This window comes from Argiope bruennichi, chromosome 9, assembly GCF_947563725.1.
Source record: "Argiope bruennichi chromosome 9, qqArgBrue1.1, whole genome shotgun sequence".
NCBI lineage: Eukaryota > Metazoa > Arthropoda > Arachnida > Araneae > Araneidae > Argiope > Argiope bruennichi.
Genome location: NC_079159.1, coordinates 24,331,275 through 24,351,092, shown reverse-complemented (window position 1 = coordinate 24,351,092; position 19,818 = coordinate 24,331,275). Strand labels below are relative to the sequence as shown.

The 19,818-nt window shown below is 25.3% G+C and overlaps 1 protein-coding gene across 3 annotated transcripts in view; it reads right to left on the bottom strand.

The window, feature by feature from the left end:
• Positions 1 to 16,074, bottom strand: part of LOC129983744 (CCR4-NOT transcription complex subunit 3-like) — a 45,938-nt gene extending 29,864 nt beyond the window's left edge. The window contains exons 1-8 of one of the 3 annotated variants that reach the window (XM_056093355.1): positions 16,029 to 16,074; positions 11,580 to 11,647; positions 10,121 to 10,195; positions 7,950 to 8,039; positions 6,195 to 6,323; positions 3,385 to 3,480; positions 2,396 to 2,645; positions 281 to 384 (exon numbers count right to left, since the gene is read on the bottom strand). In XM_056093355.1, the coding sequence (XP_055949330.1) occupies positions 281 to 384; positions 2,396 to 2,645; positions 3,385 to 3,480; positions 6,195 to 6,323; positions 7,950 to 8,039; positions 10,121 to 10,195; positions 11,580 to 11,647; positions 16,029 to 16,041 (825 nt within the window). In that variant the 5' untranslated portion in view covers positions 16,042 to 16,074. Of the gene's footprint in view, positions 1 to 280; positions 385 to 2,395; positions 2,646 to 3,384; positions 3,481 to 6,194; positions 6,324 to 7,949; positions 8,040 to 10,120; positions 10,196 to 11,579; positions 11,648 to 15,699; positions 15,922 to 16,028 lie in introns of those variants that run through there. The other 2 variants (XM_056093353.1, XM_056093354.1) reach the window with 2 other exon arrangements.
• Between the last annotated feature and the right edge of the window lie 3,744 nt (positions 16,075 to 19,818).

Below are 19,818 nucleotides of genomic sequence, written 5' to 3'. Positions count from 1 at the left end.
CTTTTAATTTCCAATTCAAAATTTGCTCATGTCAAAAAACTGCAAACCTTTGTCTAATATTGAAACTTGCCTGCTTTGTAGCTGAATATAAAGGGAAAAAAAAAATCCTTTAGTTACAAACAATAATAAAATCCACTCTGAATTACATAATAGATTATTTGATTAATTTGCTACAGATATTTCCAGTAATATACAAAATACTTTAGAAAGTAAAACTATTTGATTATTATCAGACAAACATGTAAAACTATATTAAGACCAAAAGAGAAAAGTAGTTTACTTCATTATTTGACTTGGAATGATTTGTTAGTCCAGGACTAGGAGCTGGAGAACTGGAATTTGTAGAAGTTGGTGAAATCGATCGCTGTGAGCTCTCATCATCACCTAAACATTGATTATAATTTTAAGACACATTCTAGTATTTTAGTAAGCTAAAAAATAATATTATGACCTAATTTGTAGCAAAATTACACATTTATCATACGAAATTAACGGAATCGCATTTTAAATTTTAAACAAAAGAAATTCTGATAGTACAATTGTCTCTGAATTAAGTTAAAGATTTTTTTTAAAGTTTTATTTTTAAAAAATTAAAATAATTACTAATTTACATAAATTTAAACTCTTGGATTATAAATTAAGTAGAAAAAAATAATTTGATTCAAAGCTTTATTTAGGTGACACCCTCTTAATTTTTTTTAATAGCATATTTAAAATTATAACTAATGGCATGATTTTCAACAAAAAAAGACAAAATAAAAAGGTGAAAAAATACCAACATAAATGCAATAGATCACTTATAACTCTATGAGCATTCAATTATTTAACCATATCTCCGAAATAAAATAAAAATTCTGCATGGTTGTTTAAGAAAATATATAATTTATACAAAAATTATCTGCTTTGAGAAATGAAAGTGAAAAATGGTAAAAGTTCAACAAGTAAGAGTTAAGCGTCTTGCAAATTCAAAACATATAACATAAAAGCCATGGGATTACAATTATAGTTATCAGATAGGCTAAGATATTTGTTGAAAAATAATTTTGTAACAGCTTTTCAAAATCATTGTAGATGGTTGTTTGAGAAGTCTTTAATATAGAATAACAGAGACATTTTTTCATTTATAAAAATGGAAGTTTGCGGATTTTCCTAAATAAAAAGAAAATCATAATTTACATATAAAATTCAGCCATGATAAAGACTCAGGGAAAAAAAAAAAAAAAAAAACTAATTATGCTAGACTATGAAGTAAAATAAGTATGATTACTGAACAAAATGGACAAAATTGAGAAAGTGCTTGAGATATTAAAAATAATACAAAATTATCACATAAAAAGAAAATCAATTCATCTCAAGAATGAAAGAATTTGATTCTGAAAGTAATACACATTTTCATGGTAATGCGTCATGCCTAAAAATTGGATGATTGCTCTTAAATAAATTTGGTAGAATTACTAATTTTAAAAAACTGAATTTTTTTAACATATAGAAGATACAAAATGAAATGATTAAGAGTTTACTATTATAAACTAAATAAATAAGGTTATTTGAAACAATAGAACAAATGGAAATGCCTGCAATTTCTTGTAAAGAACGATAGGAAGAAAACATTTTGGAAAACAACTTATGAATAATATCCATTTAGTAGGTACTATGAAGCATAAATGCAGCCATTGATATACATTCAATAACCACATTAAAGCTAAATGTGATTAGTTAAATATTCAGAAAATACTTTTTTGTATACATTTCATTGAAATGTGTTATACTCTGCCTTAATGTCTCCTCCCCATGCCAGAATGAGTAAACAAAAGGAGTTTATAAAATATGCTTCACATGATTGTGAAATGACTGGTACATGAATAATGTGTGCTAAACCAAAAGAGTATATATAAAATAATTATTATATCTACAAACAAAATGTTTTCTCCTGTATTGTATTCAAAAAAATTTTTTTTTTTCATTTACCAGGAAATTATAATTGCATAAATTGGGAAATATATTGGTGCAATTATTTTGAATAATGCAGCATATTTTGTTATGAAAACTTATTCATACATTCTTTCACTGACACTATATAACAAAGAGCAAGAAAACAAGATCCAACCTTCTAGCATAACAGAAAATATGTAATAAACAAGATTTCAAACAATTTTTTTTTTTCTTTTTTGTTCTAGCATATACAATTTTTGTATCCTACATGAAACCATTTCTTATGTTTGTTGGAGAAAGCAACATACACATTACATATGCTTTATATAGGAAAATGATTAATACTGAGATGCACTACTTGATAATCATAGTAGTAGTATATGCATATTTGAAAATACGTGGTTATTTTAATGAAGATTTAATATAAATTAAAATTATTTCATGTAGCAACAAGAGTACTTACTACCAAGCCTTTGTTTGGACAAGAACTCTTGCATATCTTCCAATTTGAGATCTTCATAAATAAATTCATTTTCTTCGAAATCTGGGTCTTGAGAACTTTCGATATAATAATCCACATCATCTTTTATCTTTTTAATTTGGTCTACATCAACTGTACCATTGTCAAGCATCCTCATCAATGTTTCTAATTGTTTTATGTGATACCTGTGTTTTTCTAACCAAGCTTTTAATTCTTCCGCCCTATCTAGTTTCTATAAAAAAAAACACAAGTTAAGATGGCACAAAATTACTGGAATTAAGATTTAATATTTTACTAATATTGTATTAATTTACCATTATAATATTCATCTACAATGTTAATTTATTTCGATAATATTTGAATAAGTGATGTGACAAATTTTCATACATTAATTTTATTTAGCATAACTTGAAAAAAAAAATTATGCTGAAGTATTAGGTTTACATAAATTTTTAAAATGTGATTAAAATATTTCTATTAATTTCCATACAATAAATGCAAAAGGAGGGGAAAAAAAAACTAAATGAAATATACTAATTTTGAATAAAAATTAAGGTATATGGCACTCTATCGAATAGCTTTATAGAAATATGCTATCTGACCTTCAAATAAAGAACTCAACAAATATAAGAATCATACAGAAGGGGGAAAAAACATACAGTCCTATTTCATTTTTTTAATAGAAATTCTTCTCATAACATAATATTCCCCAAAATACTAACAAAAGACGATAGCCTATTTAAAAAAAAATTACAATCAAATTTTTATAATAAAATATAAATTTGCTCTAAACAAAATTCTATTTTTAAGTATTAATAATCTATTTGAAAAATACATTCTAATAGCATTCAGGGTGAAAAAAATCATGTAGTAAAAAAAAAAATATTTTATATATCGCTTAAGTTTAAATCAAAGATACACAACTTAAAACAAACATAAAATAAAATCACACAAAACATTATATATCTTACATCTTTATCATTCTTTTTCTTCTTTAAACTTATGCTTAGGGATTCGATCTCACTTTCAAATTGATCAAGCTGAATATTTAAACTTTCTATAGAAGCCTAGAAACAGAAGATAAGGTATTTATGATTACAATTCCAATTTACATATATCAATTACAATGTATGCATTTGACAAGCAGTTTTAATATTTATTAATTTGATTTGTTTTGATAATTTCTTGAATTTCTGAAGACTTTTCATTTGAATAAATAATTACAAGCATCTACACAAATAATTAGCAACAAAAAAGTTTTCTTAAAAGTATCCGAGTACTGCATATATAATCATCACTTTTCCAATCTATTCTTTACAACAGATCATTGAGAACTATTTTCTAATTAGATCAATATAACTCAATTTCTTCTGATGCAGCCAATATTATATTATATTATATATATATATAATTATTACAAAATCATCTAACAATTATTAATGAAAGCTGGATTACACTGAAACATTTTAAAAATATAAATCAATGTCCTTACAAAGGAGGGGGAAAAAATCAAAATATGTTGGAAAAACGTTTATTACTTCACTGGAAAAGTGTGTATGAGTGTGTGGGGAGGACTTTTCCCCAAAATTACCAAAATGAAATTTGCAGTAAAGTTTCCAAACTATAACCAAAACTTTTTAGTTTAAGAGCAATAAAGAATTCGTATCAAAACAGATAAATATGTTTCTTTTAACATGCAATTTATGTATGGGGAATTCTGAAGGCGGCTAGAAATCATGATGCATATAAAGTTAAAAATTCAATTTAAACACAATGTTATTATATTACAATGGCCATATTAGATTTAAAACAAGTAGCAACTAATAAAATTAAGATGCAAAGTTTTCTAAATATATATATTTTTATATATAAAAAAAAATTAGATATCACTAATTTCTAAGGTGATTAACTCAAAATGAAAAACAATAAAACTGATTAGAAGACATTGAGTTTAATTAAAAACTTTATATCAAAACCTTTATATGACCTATAATCTAAAAAAAAAAAAAAAAAAAAGGTATACTTTTACATATATATTTTTTTCTTCTTCAGATTAATGGCCAATTTTCATAAAATCCTTTTATCCGTATATTAAATTTAAATTTGATAAAATTTCAAATTATAATTACTTACTACACATATTACATAAGTTAAAACAAGATTTTTATGTAGGAGGAGGCTACTAAATACTTTAAACTCCAAAAAATAATTAAATTATTTGGTAAAATAATTAAATCGTCTATTTCTGTTGACAATCTACGATAGAAAATTCAGAATTATGTTCCTTGATTGTGGATGTGTTTGCAAGTAAAATCGTAAGGCAATTAAAATACTTTGACTTTAAAAAGATATTTCATTACAGTATAATATATTAATTATTGGATACTACCAAGTCTGAATGTCCTTGTCCAGTTAGTACATTAAGACTGCATCAAATAATTCTTAAAAAGTGAAATAGCCTCATTTCAATTGTTCAAATTTTATAAAACAAGGACTAATACTAAAATCTATATTCTTTATAATATTAATCAACACAGAAGTTTGGACTTAAAAATTTCCATGTTGTATCAATTACTCTTCATAACTGAAAATTGGATAACAGTATGAAAGATAATCTTTGGTCAATTTTAATAAATAGCCACTTGTCACAGATGTTAATGTCTAACATCATCTACAATAATGGCATAACCACAAAACCTGCTCAATTGATAAATGAAAGACAATTATGTAGTCAGATGAATCATTTTTTACACTTTATCTCCATAATAAGATGAGTACACTTTTGGAGGACACCTGCATAAACATATGATTGCGATTGTCTCCCTGCATCCATTAGGCATGGAGGTGGATCTGTTGTGGTATGGGCAGCCGATTTGTTGTTTCCTGCTAGCCTAAAAGTAACTTTGAAAGGAAGAAGCACTGAAGAGAAGAATAGAGCAATTTTTGGTGATCAAGTCCATTCTTGGATACAAAGTATTCCTTGCAGGAGATGAATTTTCTAGTACGACAATATTCCTATTCATGCAGTGAGAGTTGTCCAATCATGATTTGATGAACACGAAAATGAAGTGAAATATACCTTTGCATGCACAGCCCCCCCCCCCAATATAAAAAGGATTAATCTATTTTAGATCATTAAATCTGGAATCGATATCCTTCACTGGTATCTCTCCCGGAACTTTTATATTATCTCCACGAACAACAATACAATATTCCATTAAATGTTATTCAACATCTGCATGATTTGATTCCAGGAAAATCCAAGTTGTGTTATTTGTCAAAGGTGGTCCTATACTTCATTAATAAAGATTCTGGCACTTTCATTATTTTGATAACTATCTGTATATCCAAACAATTTATCTGAAATCAAATATAACCATATTCACGGTGAACATATTAGTCACCTGAGATGGTTGTAAAGAATAATCTGAAACAATAAATATTATACCCATAGAGATTTTGCACTCCTCATGTAAATTCTTGTAACCCTATACATTGATATATTTATTGTTTTGCATGTGTTTTTCAAATCATAATTATTATAACTTTTACTTTCATAGCTTAATCAGTGAAAACATACTACCGATTATTTTCTAATTTACAATTATTCCCCATGAAGAATAATAGAAAGTACTGCTAATAATTTGGCTCTCTCTTTTTTTTTCTTTAATGATTTGTACAATATTATACTCAACAATGCAAAATAATCATGGTCTGAAAATATTGAGTGGTGTAAAATGTCTCAAATAGAAAATCATAGGTAGTTTTAAATCTTACTTACAGATAGCCAATTGTTAATCTCGTCTTTTTCTTTTTGTGCAGGATCTAATTTTTGTGCAGCACCCAGACCTTCTTTTGAATAGGCTTTGGTTTTTGTTTCTCTTTCCACAACTTTAAACCTTTCCATTTGCTGAAAAAATTAGCATAGAAGATATTATACACAGACACACAATTCCCCCCCCCCCCAAATGAGTAACCAATATAAATAATGGCAATGATTAATTTTTTACCATAATTATGCTGATGCTCATTCTTATAAAAACAATTAAAATCAAAACTATTCATTCAATTTTGCAAATATCAAACACTCTATGCAAATAAAAAGTGAAAAAAAAATTAATAGCTTGTATTTATGAAATCCAAACTACTGAATAAATTGCCTTTTAAATTTGCTTGCTAATATTATGAAACAACAAGAATGTTTAAGTGAAGATTTAGTAATAGTAAATCAAATCATTCATTTATTAATAATTTAAAAACTATTTTCCAATATAATGAATATAAAAAGGTCAATTTTGCATTAACTAAAAATTATATTCCATTCATGGAAAAAATCTATCTTTCATTTTTACTATTCTTACTGAATGTTAGATAAAAAATGTTATAGATATTTTAAATAATTTTATTTAATTGCCTTTGAGGAGCCATTCACAGCGATTGGTTGAATTGAATTGCTTAAAAAATTATTAACAACATATACAAAATTTCAGCTGTCAGCATTTCACAGAGCAAATATTATATACTCTACTCTATCTTTCACCCATTATTGCAAACTCAATAAAAAATGCAGATTAACTTAAAAGAATTTATTTAACTTAATTAAAATTCAAACAACAGTAATAAGCACAAAACAATTCATGTCGTCTTACTAATAATACACATTAGCTTCACTGTGGGAGGGCAAAATAAAAAAAAAGAAACTTTTTAAAATTAATTGGTGTAATTGATATCTTTATAATAATAAAAATTGTGGATAGCTAAATACTTTATCTAAAGATCTAAGGAGGTCTAATATGGTTAGATTTGTAAAAATTTCGAGTTCAAATCTTTGACGATTACTATACTTTCTCTATACTACATACACAAGGTAAAAATAAATAAAGCAATAAAATGATATTTGTATTTTATTAAATCAGTAGAAATGGAACAATAGTTCGTATATTATATAGTAGAGATAACAGGATGGAGAATGAATCTAAATTTTTCATTTCATTAAATTATCAATTACATTTGTAGAGAATTCTGCATTGATTTTAAAGATGAACAACTTTTAAGGAAATTCGAAATAAAAGATGCAGTATTTGAAAAATAGCTTTAAAAATGGGAAGGATATAAATATGGAAACATATCCTGAGTTCTTAATTTCAAAATTACAAAATAAAGATATTGATTTTGATTATATATAGATTTTTTTTTTTTTAAATATGTTGTAGCCTCGCATATTATCCAACTAAGTATTAAAAAAAATTACCTTACAACATAATGAAATTTTCAGCCTTAAAATTTGCTGCATAAAAAAATTCATTCATTAAATTCTCTTTCTAAATCCTTATTACTATTAAAATCAAATTTTATTTTATTTAGATAAACATAAATATATATATATTCTCACAAAATATTCAATTAGAATGAGTTTTAACATTTCCAATTTCCATAATTAAATATATATTCGAAATTTTGATGAGAATTCTTAAAAATGGTATATAATAAAAAGTTTTGCTTTCACAGATATAATTCAATTTTAACAGCTACTCACAGTTTCTATTAATTTTCTATTTTCTAAGAGCACCCTTTTGTCTTTAATTTCACTGGATGCCATCCACGTTTTAATTTGATCTCGTAACCTCTGTTAAAAAAATAAAATGCAAAATTGAATATATTTTGAAAATACTGACTTAAAGAAATAACTTAATTAGTTTTTATCTTATTTGTATATTAATTAATAAGTATATTATTACTACAATATACAATTAGAAAGCCATTTGTATCATATACATAAATGCAATTTTCTAATTCAAAAGCAATAAAAGCAAACAAGATAATTTTAATCTCTAAGTAGTAAAATTAACACTTTAATAATAAATAAAACCCTCCATTAATTCTTTCAGCAGAATAATCTAATTACAATTTACTCAAATTTTCTCTACTCTAACTTATAATTCATTACAGTTCAATCAACTTTAATATAGTAGTATGCTACAGGATTTTCTCCACAACTGCAAAAAGTTCTGTTGTATCAAAGCAGCCTTTCTAGTGCAACTAATAATTTGATTTATACACAAACAAGATTATAAAAAAAATTTATCCACAAAAAGCAAATGAAATTCTATAACCTACTTCTTCAACAGGTAGATGAGTTTTAATTATAAATTTGGTTAGATATGGATTATAAATATAATTAATTTAAACAAGTTATATGTTATAAAATTTATAACTTGGTAAAAGAATAAATGAGCATGTATTTAAGATAAAAAAATATTTTTAAGGTTAGCTAGAATCAATATATTGCAGAAACTTAGGATTCAATATAAAAAATGGCCAACTTCTTAGGTTAGTCAATAACCACCAAAATAAGTTCAGAGATAAAACTTGGAGATGCATGTAACACTGAAAAATAAATCTACAAAATAATTAAAAGAATTTAAAACAGAGAAAAAAAACTGATAATTCCCAAAATATTTTATATAAAATATTACAGATTCGATCATCCAGATGACTATTTTTACCGAATATTATCAAACAGCATCTGTCATTCAGCTCATTCTTTTTGATTTTTCTATGGAGATAAAAGAAAGTTATAATTAACTATTTACAATTTAAAAAATAAATTAATTAGTACCACAAACACACACTTCCCCCCACAAGAATTAATGGAATAAATACAATTTTTTTAAAAAAAGAATTATACCTATGAACTGCATTGATAACTTGTTGTGAATATAATATAATGACAAACGATTATATTAAGGTATCTCCGAAGAATAGAAAATTGCAAAAATCCTTCGTATTTGAAAACCAAGCTAACCAAAATAAAGAAGTCTCTTCCTTTCAACTGACTGATCTCCCCCAATTCTGTGATGTGTAAAATTTTTGAATGCATGATTTTATTTAACAATCAAAAACTCAGCTGAGCCATGCCAAATTTCTTCCAATGAAGACTGCAATTACATCAAAGCCATCATGTAATTATTAAAAATTTAAAAAAATAATAACTGCCTCATAATGATTAAACTTATATAGCAGCTTAGCTTATAATCCAATGTGCAGATATAACACTTTTAAAACTTTTGCATTTTTTAATAATTTAATAAGTAGCAAGATGTTGATAATGGATATTAATTCACATAATATTGATAAAATTATTTACAGTAGCAGCAACTAATTCATATTAATATTCAGAGCAAAATTTGCTTCTTTCTTTCTTTCTTATTTTGCTTAAATCACATGGCAATTTACAAACATTTTTATAGTGTGTAACAAAATATTACCCACTGTTAAGTTTAATCATTTCAAATCTAGTCAAATTTAATTAATATTTTTCCTACATTGTAATTATTTTTCATAAATTCTTACTTCACAATATCCATAGAACACAAACGATTAAATTTTAACATGTAATGGAACTTAAGATCATAAAAATGTTTACAGAATGTAATACAGAAGATATGCTTTAACTGCAGAATTCGTGAGACAGAATGATAAATGACGAAATTGACAAGCTTATGTACTTTGCAGCATAAATAGCTCCTAAGAAAAATGAACAAAAAGAATTTTATTTAGTATTGAGTAAATTTAAATGATTCTAGATGAGGTTTTAAATAAGAAATAAGTCTTCCACTTTTTTGAAAACCTCTAAACTAGATTGTACATGGTGAAATAATGAGAACTTTACATTTTTGAGATCAAAAAATAAAAAATTTATCTTACTTGAAGCTTTTTGATTTCTTTCTTGAGATCGGCTTCATACTTCTCCTTTTGGTTCGTATTTGTAGCATTATGTACCTGGATATATATATGATTTCATTAGAATTTCAATCAAGATTTTGAATTATTTTTATATTTATATTAACACTTCTAATTACAAGCACACATGTAGATAAAAACTTTCTGAACAAAAATGAATAGCAAAAGTTTTTTTTAAAGTTATGTTTCTTTTAGAATGTGACTAACAATTTAAAATGTTTTACAATTAAAATAAAAAAACTTGCCATGAAAAAAAAGTTATTTATAATTAAGGCAACATGTGAAAATATACTATAAGCATACATTAACAAGATAAAATCTGTAAATTACTGGAAAAAATATTTGTATTTATGTATTAACTATATGCCTTTAATCACATGTCACTAGCAAACAGCCATATTTTAGCTGCAACTAACATGACATCTTTAACAATTATTCACTGACATGCAGCTAATACACGTTCCAAAATATGAATGTCAGACAGCTAAAGAAGAACAAGTTTTGATTTTTTTCTTTTAGACTTCCTCTGTCAAAATACTTTTCAACTTCACCATATCATTACAAGAAAATAAATTAAATCAACTGTTAGCAAGAAACAAAGCTAGCATAACAAAAATGATAATTTATATTCTTTTTCATGAAAGTGTAGATAAAATAAGCATTAAAACAAGAAAGTATCATTAAAAAAAACAACCTTCTGGCATTGGAAAAACATTCTTGGTCAGTTTTCACTCCCTGCAAAAGTCTTTAAAATTTTTCATAATAATGAAGTCAAAATAAACAAAAATATCAGTAACATGAATTAATAGTTCTCATTTTCAATTTAGATTATAGTAAGTTAAAAACTCGCTCTTAAAATGTTACATTACTTATATATATGGGTTGTAATATATTACAAATATATGAATGATATCAAACTAATCACAGAAAATTAATCCTGTAATTATATTTTTGAATAAATAATTCAATTTTCACCCTAAAAATGCCTTTAATTTTTTTCTTGTGCTTGTATAATATTTTGCTTAATCATAATTTAAGACTATCTTTATTTAGTTAAATATTTTAAATATTTGTAAAAATTTGAATATGTAAGAGGATAAGTAGACATAACTAGACAGAGCACAAGCAAAATTCGAGTAAAATAATTTTAAATATCTGCATTACTAAAAGTCTATAACCAGATATAAAAGTATATATGGAATATTATAACATTTGAAGAATTGAACTTTGGATGAACTATCTTTCACAGTAATACATTATACAAATTTTGAAATAACAATTTATTTAGTTAATAAAACACAATGTAATTTTTATATGCTTTAATACTTTTTAGTACAGACAAAAATTTGTTACATAAATTGTCTTTTTATCATAATGATTTCTAAAATAAAAAAGGAAACCAATGTCAATAAAGGAAATATACCTTCTGCCAGATGTCCTCAAAGGTCTCTACGCCTTCACTGACTTTCTTCAAACACCTTTCAATTTCTCCTAGTTTGAAAGGGTATGAAACACTAAGTTTCTTTCATACAGTTTAATGCATACATAGCAATATATTAAAAATATACACCGAAAGAAATTCCAATGCAAATCTGAATAAGAATGCAATGCAATATAACATTTTTTCTAAACTTAAAATTCAGTGTTTATGCATTTTACCATAGATTCAAGAATAATAATTCGCAATTTCAACTAGGACCACAAAAGCTTTTAAGCTGCCTGCCTCTTTTGAATTAGAGAGATACATATTATGTTAAGGCTGAAGACCTTTATAATATTATGAGTGAATTATATGACTATTAAAATTTGAAGTTTTAAAATATTTTAATGAAGAAGCAATTAAAATGAAAGTTCCATAAAATATTTAATTATTAAAATTTTAATGTGCATTAAGATTGGCTAACTAGCTGATCGCCAAAGGCGGCTAGTAAATAATAAAAAGAATCTTCTAATATTATAGAATTTTTTTACATTCGCTCTATTTTATTTCATAAAAAAATATCTGTAATTAATGTCAAAATACAAATTTTAAATTAAGTAAAATATACAATATTATTCAACAATATAATTTTTCTATCATATTAAATTACATTGTAAAATGTCAAACAAATGCACCATCTGCAGATATCAAAACCAAACATTAGATTAGGCAGTGTAACACAGATTTTACTATGTTATAAGTTCTTGTATTTCAAAAAACTTGAGAGATCTGAGTGCAGTAAAAGCCATAGATTCTTATCTAAGCTGTAATTATAGTGGTGTTATTATAAAAATATGATATAATATGCAAGGAAAATTATGTAACAATTTTTTAATGAGCTTCAAAAATAACTAATTAAACTGTCATCTTTTTAGAAAATTTCATAAATGATATAATTTATTTAGAATATTTTGCATATGTTGTATTTATAAAAATTCCAAAGATGATAACAGTATATCAAATTATCCTCATTTTTTATAATATTGTATTTTTAGCAAACTATAAATTAAAATTTTAACCTATATTATATATATATATATATTATATAAATATCAAATGTGTTAAACATATCATACACAATAAAAAATATGAAAAATTCTTTCAACTAAGAAATTATTTAAAATTGTCACATAGAATGCTGTATTTTAAATGATAAATATTTCACAATCAAAGAAAAAATTTATCATGAATTCATAAGACTCTTATTCCTAAATGTTTATTGTATTTTATGAAAGAAAAATAATTTTTCTCTGACTCTTCTAATAAGAATATGTTAAAGACAAGAATGGATAAAAAAATGCTATTTCTTTGAAATTTAATGTGACAAAAAGAATTTGAACTTAATATAAAGGTCTAAGCATAAATTTAACCCCAACAAAAGAGAGAAAAGGAAAATAAATTAAACAGTTATTGGTAATAAATATACTAAAATTTTAAGTTGAAAATTAACCAACTTGGAAGTAACAATTAAGACTGAAATGTTGACTACAGTTGTTGGCGAAAAAAAAAAAAAATGTTATTTGCATGATTTTAAGATAACTAAACAGATTATAAAATAAATAATTGCATCACAAAATCTAGCTAACAATCTGCCTCAAAACATAATCAATGCTCAAATCCAACAGAAATATGGAAACCTATTTGCTTAAAGACTTTGAAGTACACAACAAAATTTAAAAAAATAAAAATAATAATAATGTTTTAGAGCAAGGGGAAAAAAAAAAAAAAGAGGAAGAAAAATTCATTTACTTTCTTTAAAATGTAAAAGTTTTGGGAAAAAAAGTTGTGATGATTAAAACAGATTTTTTTTTCAATAAGTTTACACAAACAATTTCATTCCTAAAAATTATAATTGCAAAAATTTGACAGTTAATTTTTTAAAAATATAATAAATTTCTTATACATTGAAAACAATAGATATTCAAAAAAATATTCATTTAATAGTGAATGTAATTCTGTATTAATAGCATAAGTATTCTCAATAAAGATACTTGGAACTTTTTTTTTAATAATATGCTGTCATTTTATGATAAATTTCATTTATTAGGATCATTTAATGCCAAATATAATTTAATTTTGCTACTCGTAAACAACTTATAAAATGGGAATATGTTGCCAATAATATCACTAAGCCACAGCAATATTTAATATTTATAACTGAATATATATTGTAAATGAATATATGATTCAATTAAAATAAATTTTATTATTTTGATTTACTTTATATCTTAATATGTACTATTGGCATACTATTACAAATAAGCAGTTCCCTATAATTTAAAAAATATATGAAAAAATAAAAACGAGAGAGGAAAGAATATTTATTGGATAATTTAATTAAAAAATAATATTTTTTAAAAAATTATGTAAAAATATCAATGTATAAAATTAGGTATTTTAAAAGTTAATTACTGTTATAATTTACAAAAATACAGGTATATAATTTTAACATTCTCCCTTCCAAAAAACAAGATAATTCACCTTATCTTTAAATTAATCAAATCTATCTTCAAAATTTAGTTTAACGTTTAATATCATATTTTGCATTCCCTATAAGTAAAAAATAAAATACATAAATATAAAAATTCTTCCGTGAGTTTCAATGGACAAGATTGTCAAAATAAGTACCAGTCTTTTGTTAATTAAAAAATGCAATAGATGAAATTTTCTAGCACAAAATAATATTAATTTAAATATAATAATAGGCAGCAATTTGAAAGAATTGCATGAAAACATCTTTTTTACAAGTTTACATATAAGATTTAAAAAAAAAATTTCATGAATTTTCATTTTATTATTTCTAATAGTTGCTATAATAGTTCAAAATATAATTAAGAAATAACTGCTGTATATGAAAATGACAAATTTGTAATGCTCTCTCTTGAATAGTTAACTTTAATTTTGTCATTTTTTAAGAAAAATTTAGTGTTAAGATATGTTCAACAACAGCATTTAAAATGGAATAATCATGTAAAGATTTATGAACAAGTGATCATGATATGGTCGAATAAATTATAAAAATAAACTTTTAGACTTTTTTTTTATAGCTACAATAGCTTAAAAAAATATTTTAAGAAAATGCATGGTAACATATGTGTGCATATAAAAATAATATGTCCCTCATTTTTGTTGTCATAAATAGAGCATATAAATTTTATAAAATGGAATGACAGTAATACAGAATACACCATTAATATATTAGCAATTAATGATATTCAAAAACATTAACTAGTGAAAATATTCTTAAATATTTCCATGAATAACATACACTGACTTTACAAAATTCTCATTAATAGCAGGTATGTCAAAGAAATCTATCAGTTGTGATCAGAATTTATAATCCACAAGAAAGCAGTTTATAATCAGGAAATCAATCAAAACTTAAAATAATTAAATTGTGAAAATTGTTTGAGCTTTATATAAGATCATAATATTGATCAGTAAAAAAAAAACTATGTAGTGAGATTTTTAATATTGCAAATTTGTTAATTCAGAATTTGGTAGCCTAGCAACTAATATTGACATCTGTTAGTTAGTAATATCGGGGACTTTGAAAGAAAAAACTTATTGAAAATAAGAACTTAATATTAAATTTATCTTTATAACTGTTTCCCAATCACTGTTGTGAAAAGTAAACAATAATAAATAAATTCGAAGTTAAATCCGAGTTTTATTTAAAAAAGCATTAAAGTGAATTCAATTTATTTGAAATGCGAGTTAAGAATAAATAATAAAATTAATTATTTAAATGTTAAAGAAGCGTGATGAGTAAATTAATTTGTATGTCCCAATTCATATATTATATCAGATTTAAAAATCATATAAATTAATTTGAGCTTGATTAACGTATTTAAAAATAAATAAACTTAGTGAAAATTTAATAGTGTTTTATTCGAGAGTTTATATTAATTACAATATGTGTATATAATGGTTATAACCGATATGCTTCGCACGCAGTTGTCAAGAGTCAGCTCATATAAACCTTGTTTATATTGTTAGACCCTATTTTCAAAAACGCTGCAAAGTCAACAACGAAAGCTTTTAATATGATACTTTAACAAACCTTGCAATTTTCTCCGATCGGCCATAGCTATGAGTACGCATGTAGAAGCGTCTGTAGCATAGTAATCTAAGAATAAAATGTTCTTCAGAGTGATACAAATATTTAAATTCGTGTGTAAAGAGATATAATTCAGCTTTGTTCGCAACCAAAATGGCTACTCTTAACTAGCAACAGACGGTCAGGTTCTATGTATTAATGCGCGATTCCAAAAATTACTTTAAAAATTCCCTGAAGCATGCATCTATTAAAACACTTTTGAAACAACATTTACAATATATTATAAATCTAAAATAAGCAAAAAAGAGAATACATAAGCAAAAATACGAAACTTCTTATTTGCATAGTCGGAGTAACACAGAAGTAAAACGTCTCACATGGTTGTTTTGGTTACTTAGATGATTATTTCACTTTCCTTCCACGTTTTTAAGATTTCTAATTAATTTTAACTGAAGTTTCTTTTTACGGAAAGTTTTTTTCCCTGTCATTCAGACAAATTTCTAAAAGATTCTAAGTACTTTCAAGTAAAAACTCTCTCCTCTTAATTACGATTTTATAAATTTAAGTTTGTGAGCTTCTTTTTTAAATCTATTTATCATGTTGAATATGTCAACTTATTCAATACAAATACAAAAAAAAAGTAAATTTTTTTTCTTTCTTTTCAACATCTTCATTTCAGCTCTACAGAGTAAAAAATACATAACCGAAACTTTTTGAACTGTAAATAAGAATCCCCTATCCCTGGTATAGTAAAGTTCCAGAGGCAATACAGCTCGCAATAATTTCTTGTTTGAACAGAGGCAGCACTATATTTCGAACCTGAACATTATGAATATGAATGTAATGGTTCTTAGGGTAAACTTCTTAGGTACCTACTGGAAACAACTTCTCAAAGAATAAGCATTCATGGTTTTTGATAATTAATGGAATGAAGAGGATGTAAATATGCAAATGATATGACGATTCGTAACAAGAGAATATGTACTTTATCTCTACTTTGTTCGATATTCTAAACGCTATATTATTTTGAATTGATATCACAATAACATTTTAAAGCTTTTTTTCCCAATAAGGATAATACAATATCGTTTGTATTATCTTTTCATTATTATACACTTCGTGAAATACTGATGACATTATAACATTAATAAGTAATATGCCAGGAAAAAAAATAGGGTATGGAAACCTTACTCTACTCTGTTTGTAGAATATAACTCAAAATATAGTTAGTATATCTTTATAATATCCATGACATTCAGTATATTGGCTTTCTAGAAATGTAAAAAAATGTACAAACATATATTAACTTTATAATATTAAGTGAATCAGTCTGTTGTTCTACATTCCTCAACCTGTCTCCGAAATAAACGAGTGATTTGTCTATAATGAACAAAACAAAATGTTAAAAAAATAACTATCTTAATGAATGATTTTTCGGAACACGAATGATGACAAGACATCTTAACGTCACATGTGAAATCCTACCAGTATCTCGGTATCGGTTAGTGTTTAACGCTTGGTTGCTGATTTTTTTAAAATCAAAAGCGAAACTGTAAAATATATAATTAATCAAAGCGTCAAAAAATAATTATCTCAGTAAGCTGGAAGGCAAAGGCAGATTCCTTATGATCTAAGTTATTGTTTTTAAATTCCTTTTAATCTTTTGACAAAAATAGTGAAACATTATTTTTGAAGCAATCATAGCTAGCTATTTTATAACTATACAATATTTCAGTATGTTATAACCTTTGCAAAATAAATAATATTAACAAATATTATAAAAATCATATACAAATATAAGCTTGTTACAAAATTTATATATAATTGAAAAGCTTTGAAATTTTTAATTAAATGCTAAAAGTTTGTATCAGGTGGAAAGAGTTAAAAGTTTATCGCTGCATGTTAAATATGTTTTAGGAAATTAATTATAGTTTATAGTCATTCTTCTTTCAATTAAATGCAGATAATAAGGTTTTATAATAGAAAGTACCAATTTATTTTTTTTTTATTTTTAAATTATCTTAGATGGAAAAACCGGTTCTTTTCTTAATCAAAATTCGCAATTCTGCCGCGCTTTTGAATATTTCAATTATGAATATTAATTAGAGTAAAAAGAAGTATACTATCAGATTTTTAAAATATAATTTGATACTTTCATATTAACTGCTGGCCATGGTGAATACAGGCTTAACCACACGTCATTGGCGAACACAGTCAATATATTAATGTGATATCATTGGCGATTTTTTTAACAATTAATTGTTGTTATGCTTTTAATACAAGTACTCATACTTATGTTAAAGCTATAAGCGGCGGTTGTCTTAAAAAAAAAAAAAGGCAAAATTTTTTTATTAACATGATAGACCCAAATCAAAGGACCGCCAAATGAACAATAGCTCCGGAATAACGAGGTTCAAAATGTATTTAAATAACAAAATTTGTTATTGCACAAAATATGCATAATTATATAGAAAATTGTATGTAATGAATATTTTAAAATATAATTCAAAATTTGAGAAGCAGCCTATTGTGCGCGTTGGTAAGGTAACAGAAATCCGGTTAGTAATTTGGCTGATCATTATGATCGTCAATTTTATGATAAGTATTTTCTTTGGATAGCAAAATATGATTTAAATATTTCCGACAGTAATCACATTTAGTTTCCTACCTAAGAAATAAATGCCTGACAAATTTAAAGTGTATTCCCTATTATGTAAGGAAATTCCGTGATCATGGCGGCTTGAGTGTTTTTTCGTTTTATGTATACTGTTCTAAAAAAATTACAATTTTAGAAAATAATTTAGTATATTTTGAAAAAAGAAACAGCTATTCAAGAAAATTGGATACATGATGGTATATGTTGCGACATTTTTTAAGACGATAAGTCGCAGCTTTGAAGACGTTTGGAGCTAGACCTTCGAAATTTGATATGCATTTACACAAATATTTGCAAATTTCTGTAAGATTTTGAATAATTGTTCGGTGAAAGTTCGTCTGCTTGGTTGTTCGAATATAATTTAACTCTATAACTGCAAAGCGAAGAGAGGTAGATATATAAGATTCGGTACAAATATTTAGAATCTATAGTGTAGACATCTATCAAATTTTGAGTCAAATCCAACTACAAGTTAATTATCTGTAGGTCTGTGCTTTCAGAAACACGTAAACGCGACAATTCAAAAATCCAATGATTTATATATATATGAAATTTTTTTATGTTAATTTATGACTATAAGTGGAAGTTTGTCTCAAATCTTTGTTTCAATCGATTGAGAAAAATGTGTCTAAAGCACAAATTTGATTTTCGGATGCTATTAAGGGCATGGCAGAGATTAATCGCCAAATAACTCGCCAAAGATGGCATATTAGATTCAGTAAAAATTCTGTTGTAGGCCAATGGCAAGATTGATTGGAAATTCCCTGTGAATCAACACATTAAAAAATTATTTCTCTTAAAGTACGCTTCATCCATCTCCCTTTCAATTTTACAGCCTATCTAATACGATATTCCATTCATTTACAAAAAATAAAAAAAATCTAGAGTTATTTTATTGCTGTAAAGGTTTTTGATGTAAGATCTATAAGTAGTGTTAACATGACCTGTTGTCTCTTACTCTGACTATACTTATTAAAAAATTACTGCCAGTCACCCCGTTACCACAGAACTAAGCTGTATAAACAAGGATTACAGTGACTGGCTGTTATGCTCATTAACTAGCCAACTTTTGGACAGGCCAACAAAAGTTAAAAGAATCTTCAAACTGTTGGTAAAAGGCTAGAAATCTTTTCCATAATTTTCTTTTTAATATTTCTAAATTTTCAAGGTATTGTAATATTGTGTTAATATTACTAACGATTATGAGTTTCCCTCTAATTTCTTAGACTTCGACACATTCTGTTATGAGCCTATGTTCTGCTTTGAGCCTATTTCCCCACATATACAGGTGTCTTTCAATCTTCTGAATCTGTAGAAGTGTTCAGGAAATTTTCCATGTTTCGATATCATTTGCACTATCATCGGATAAAATATTCTTGTTATAATTTTTAGTTCCGGTATGAATTCATATGTTATGCTTCCTTTGCACTACATTACCCATCTATCCTGCCACTGCATGAACATCT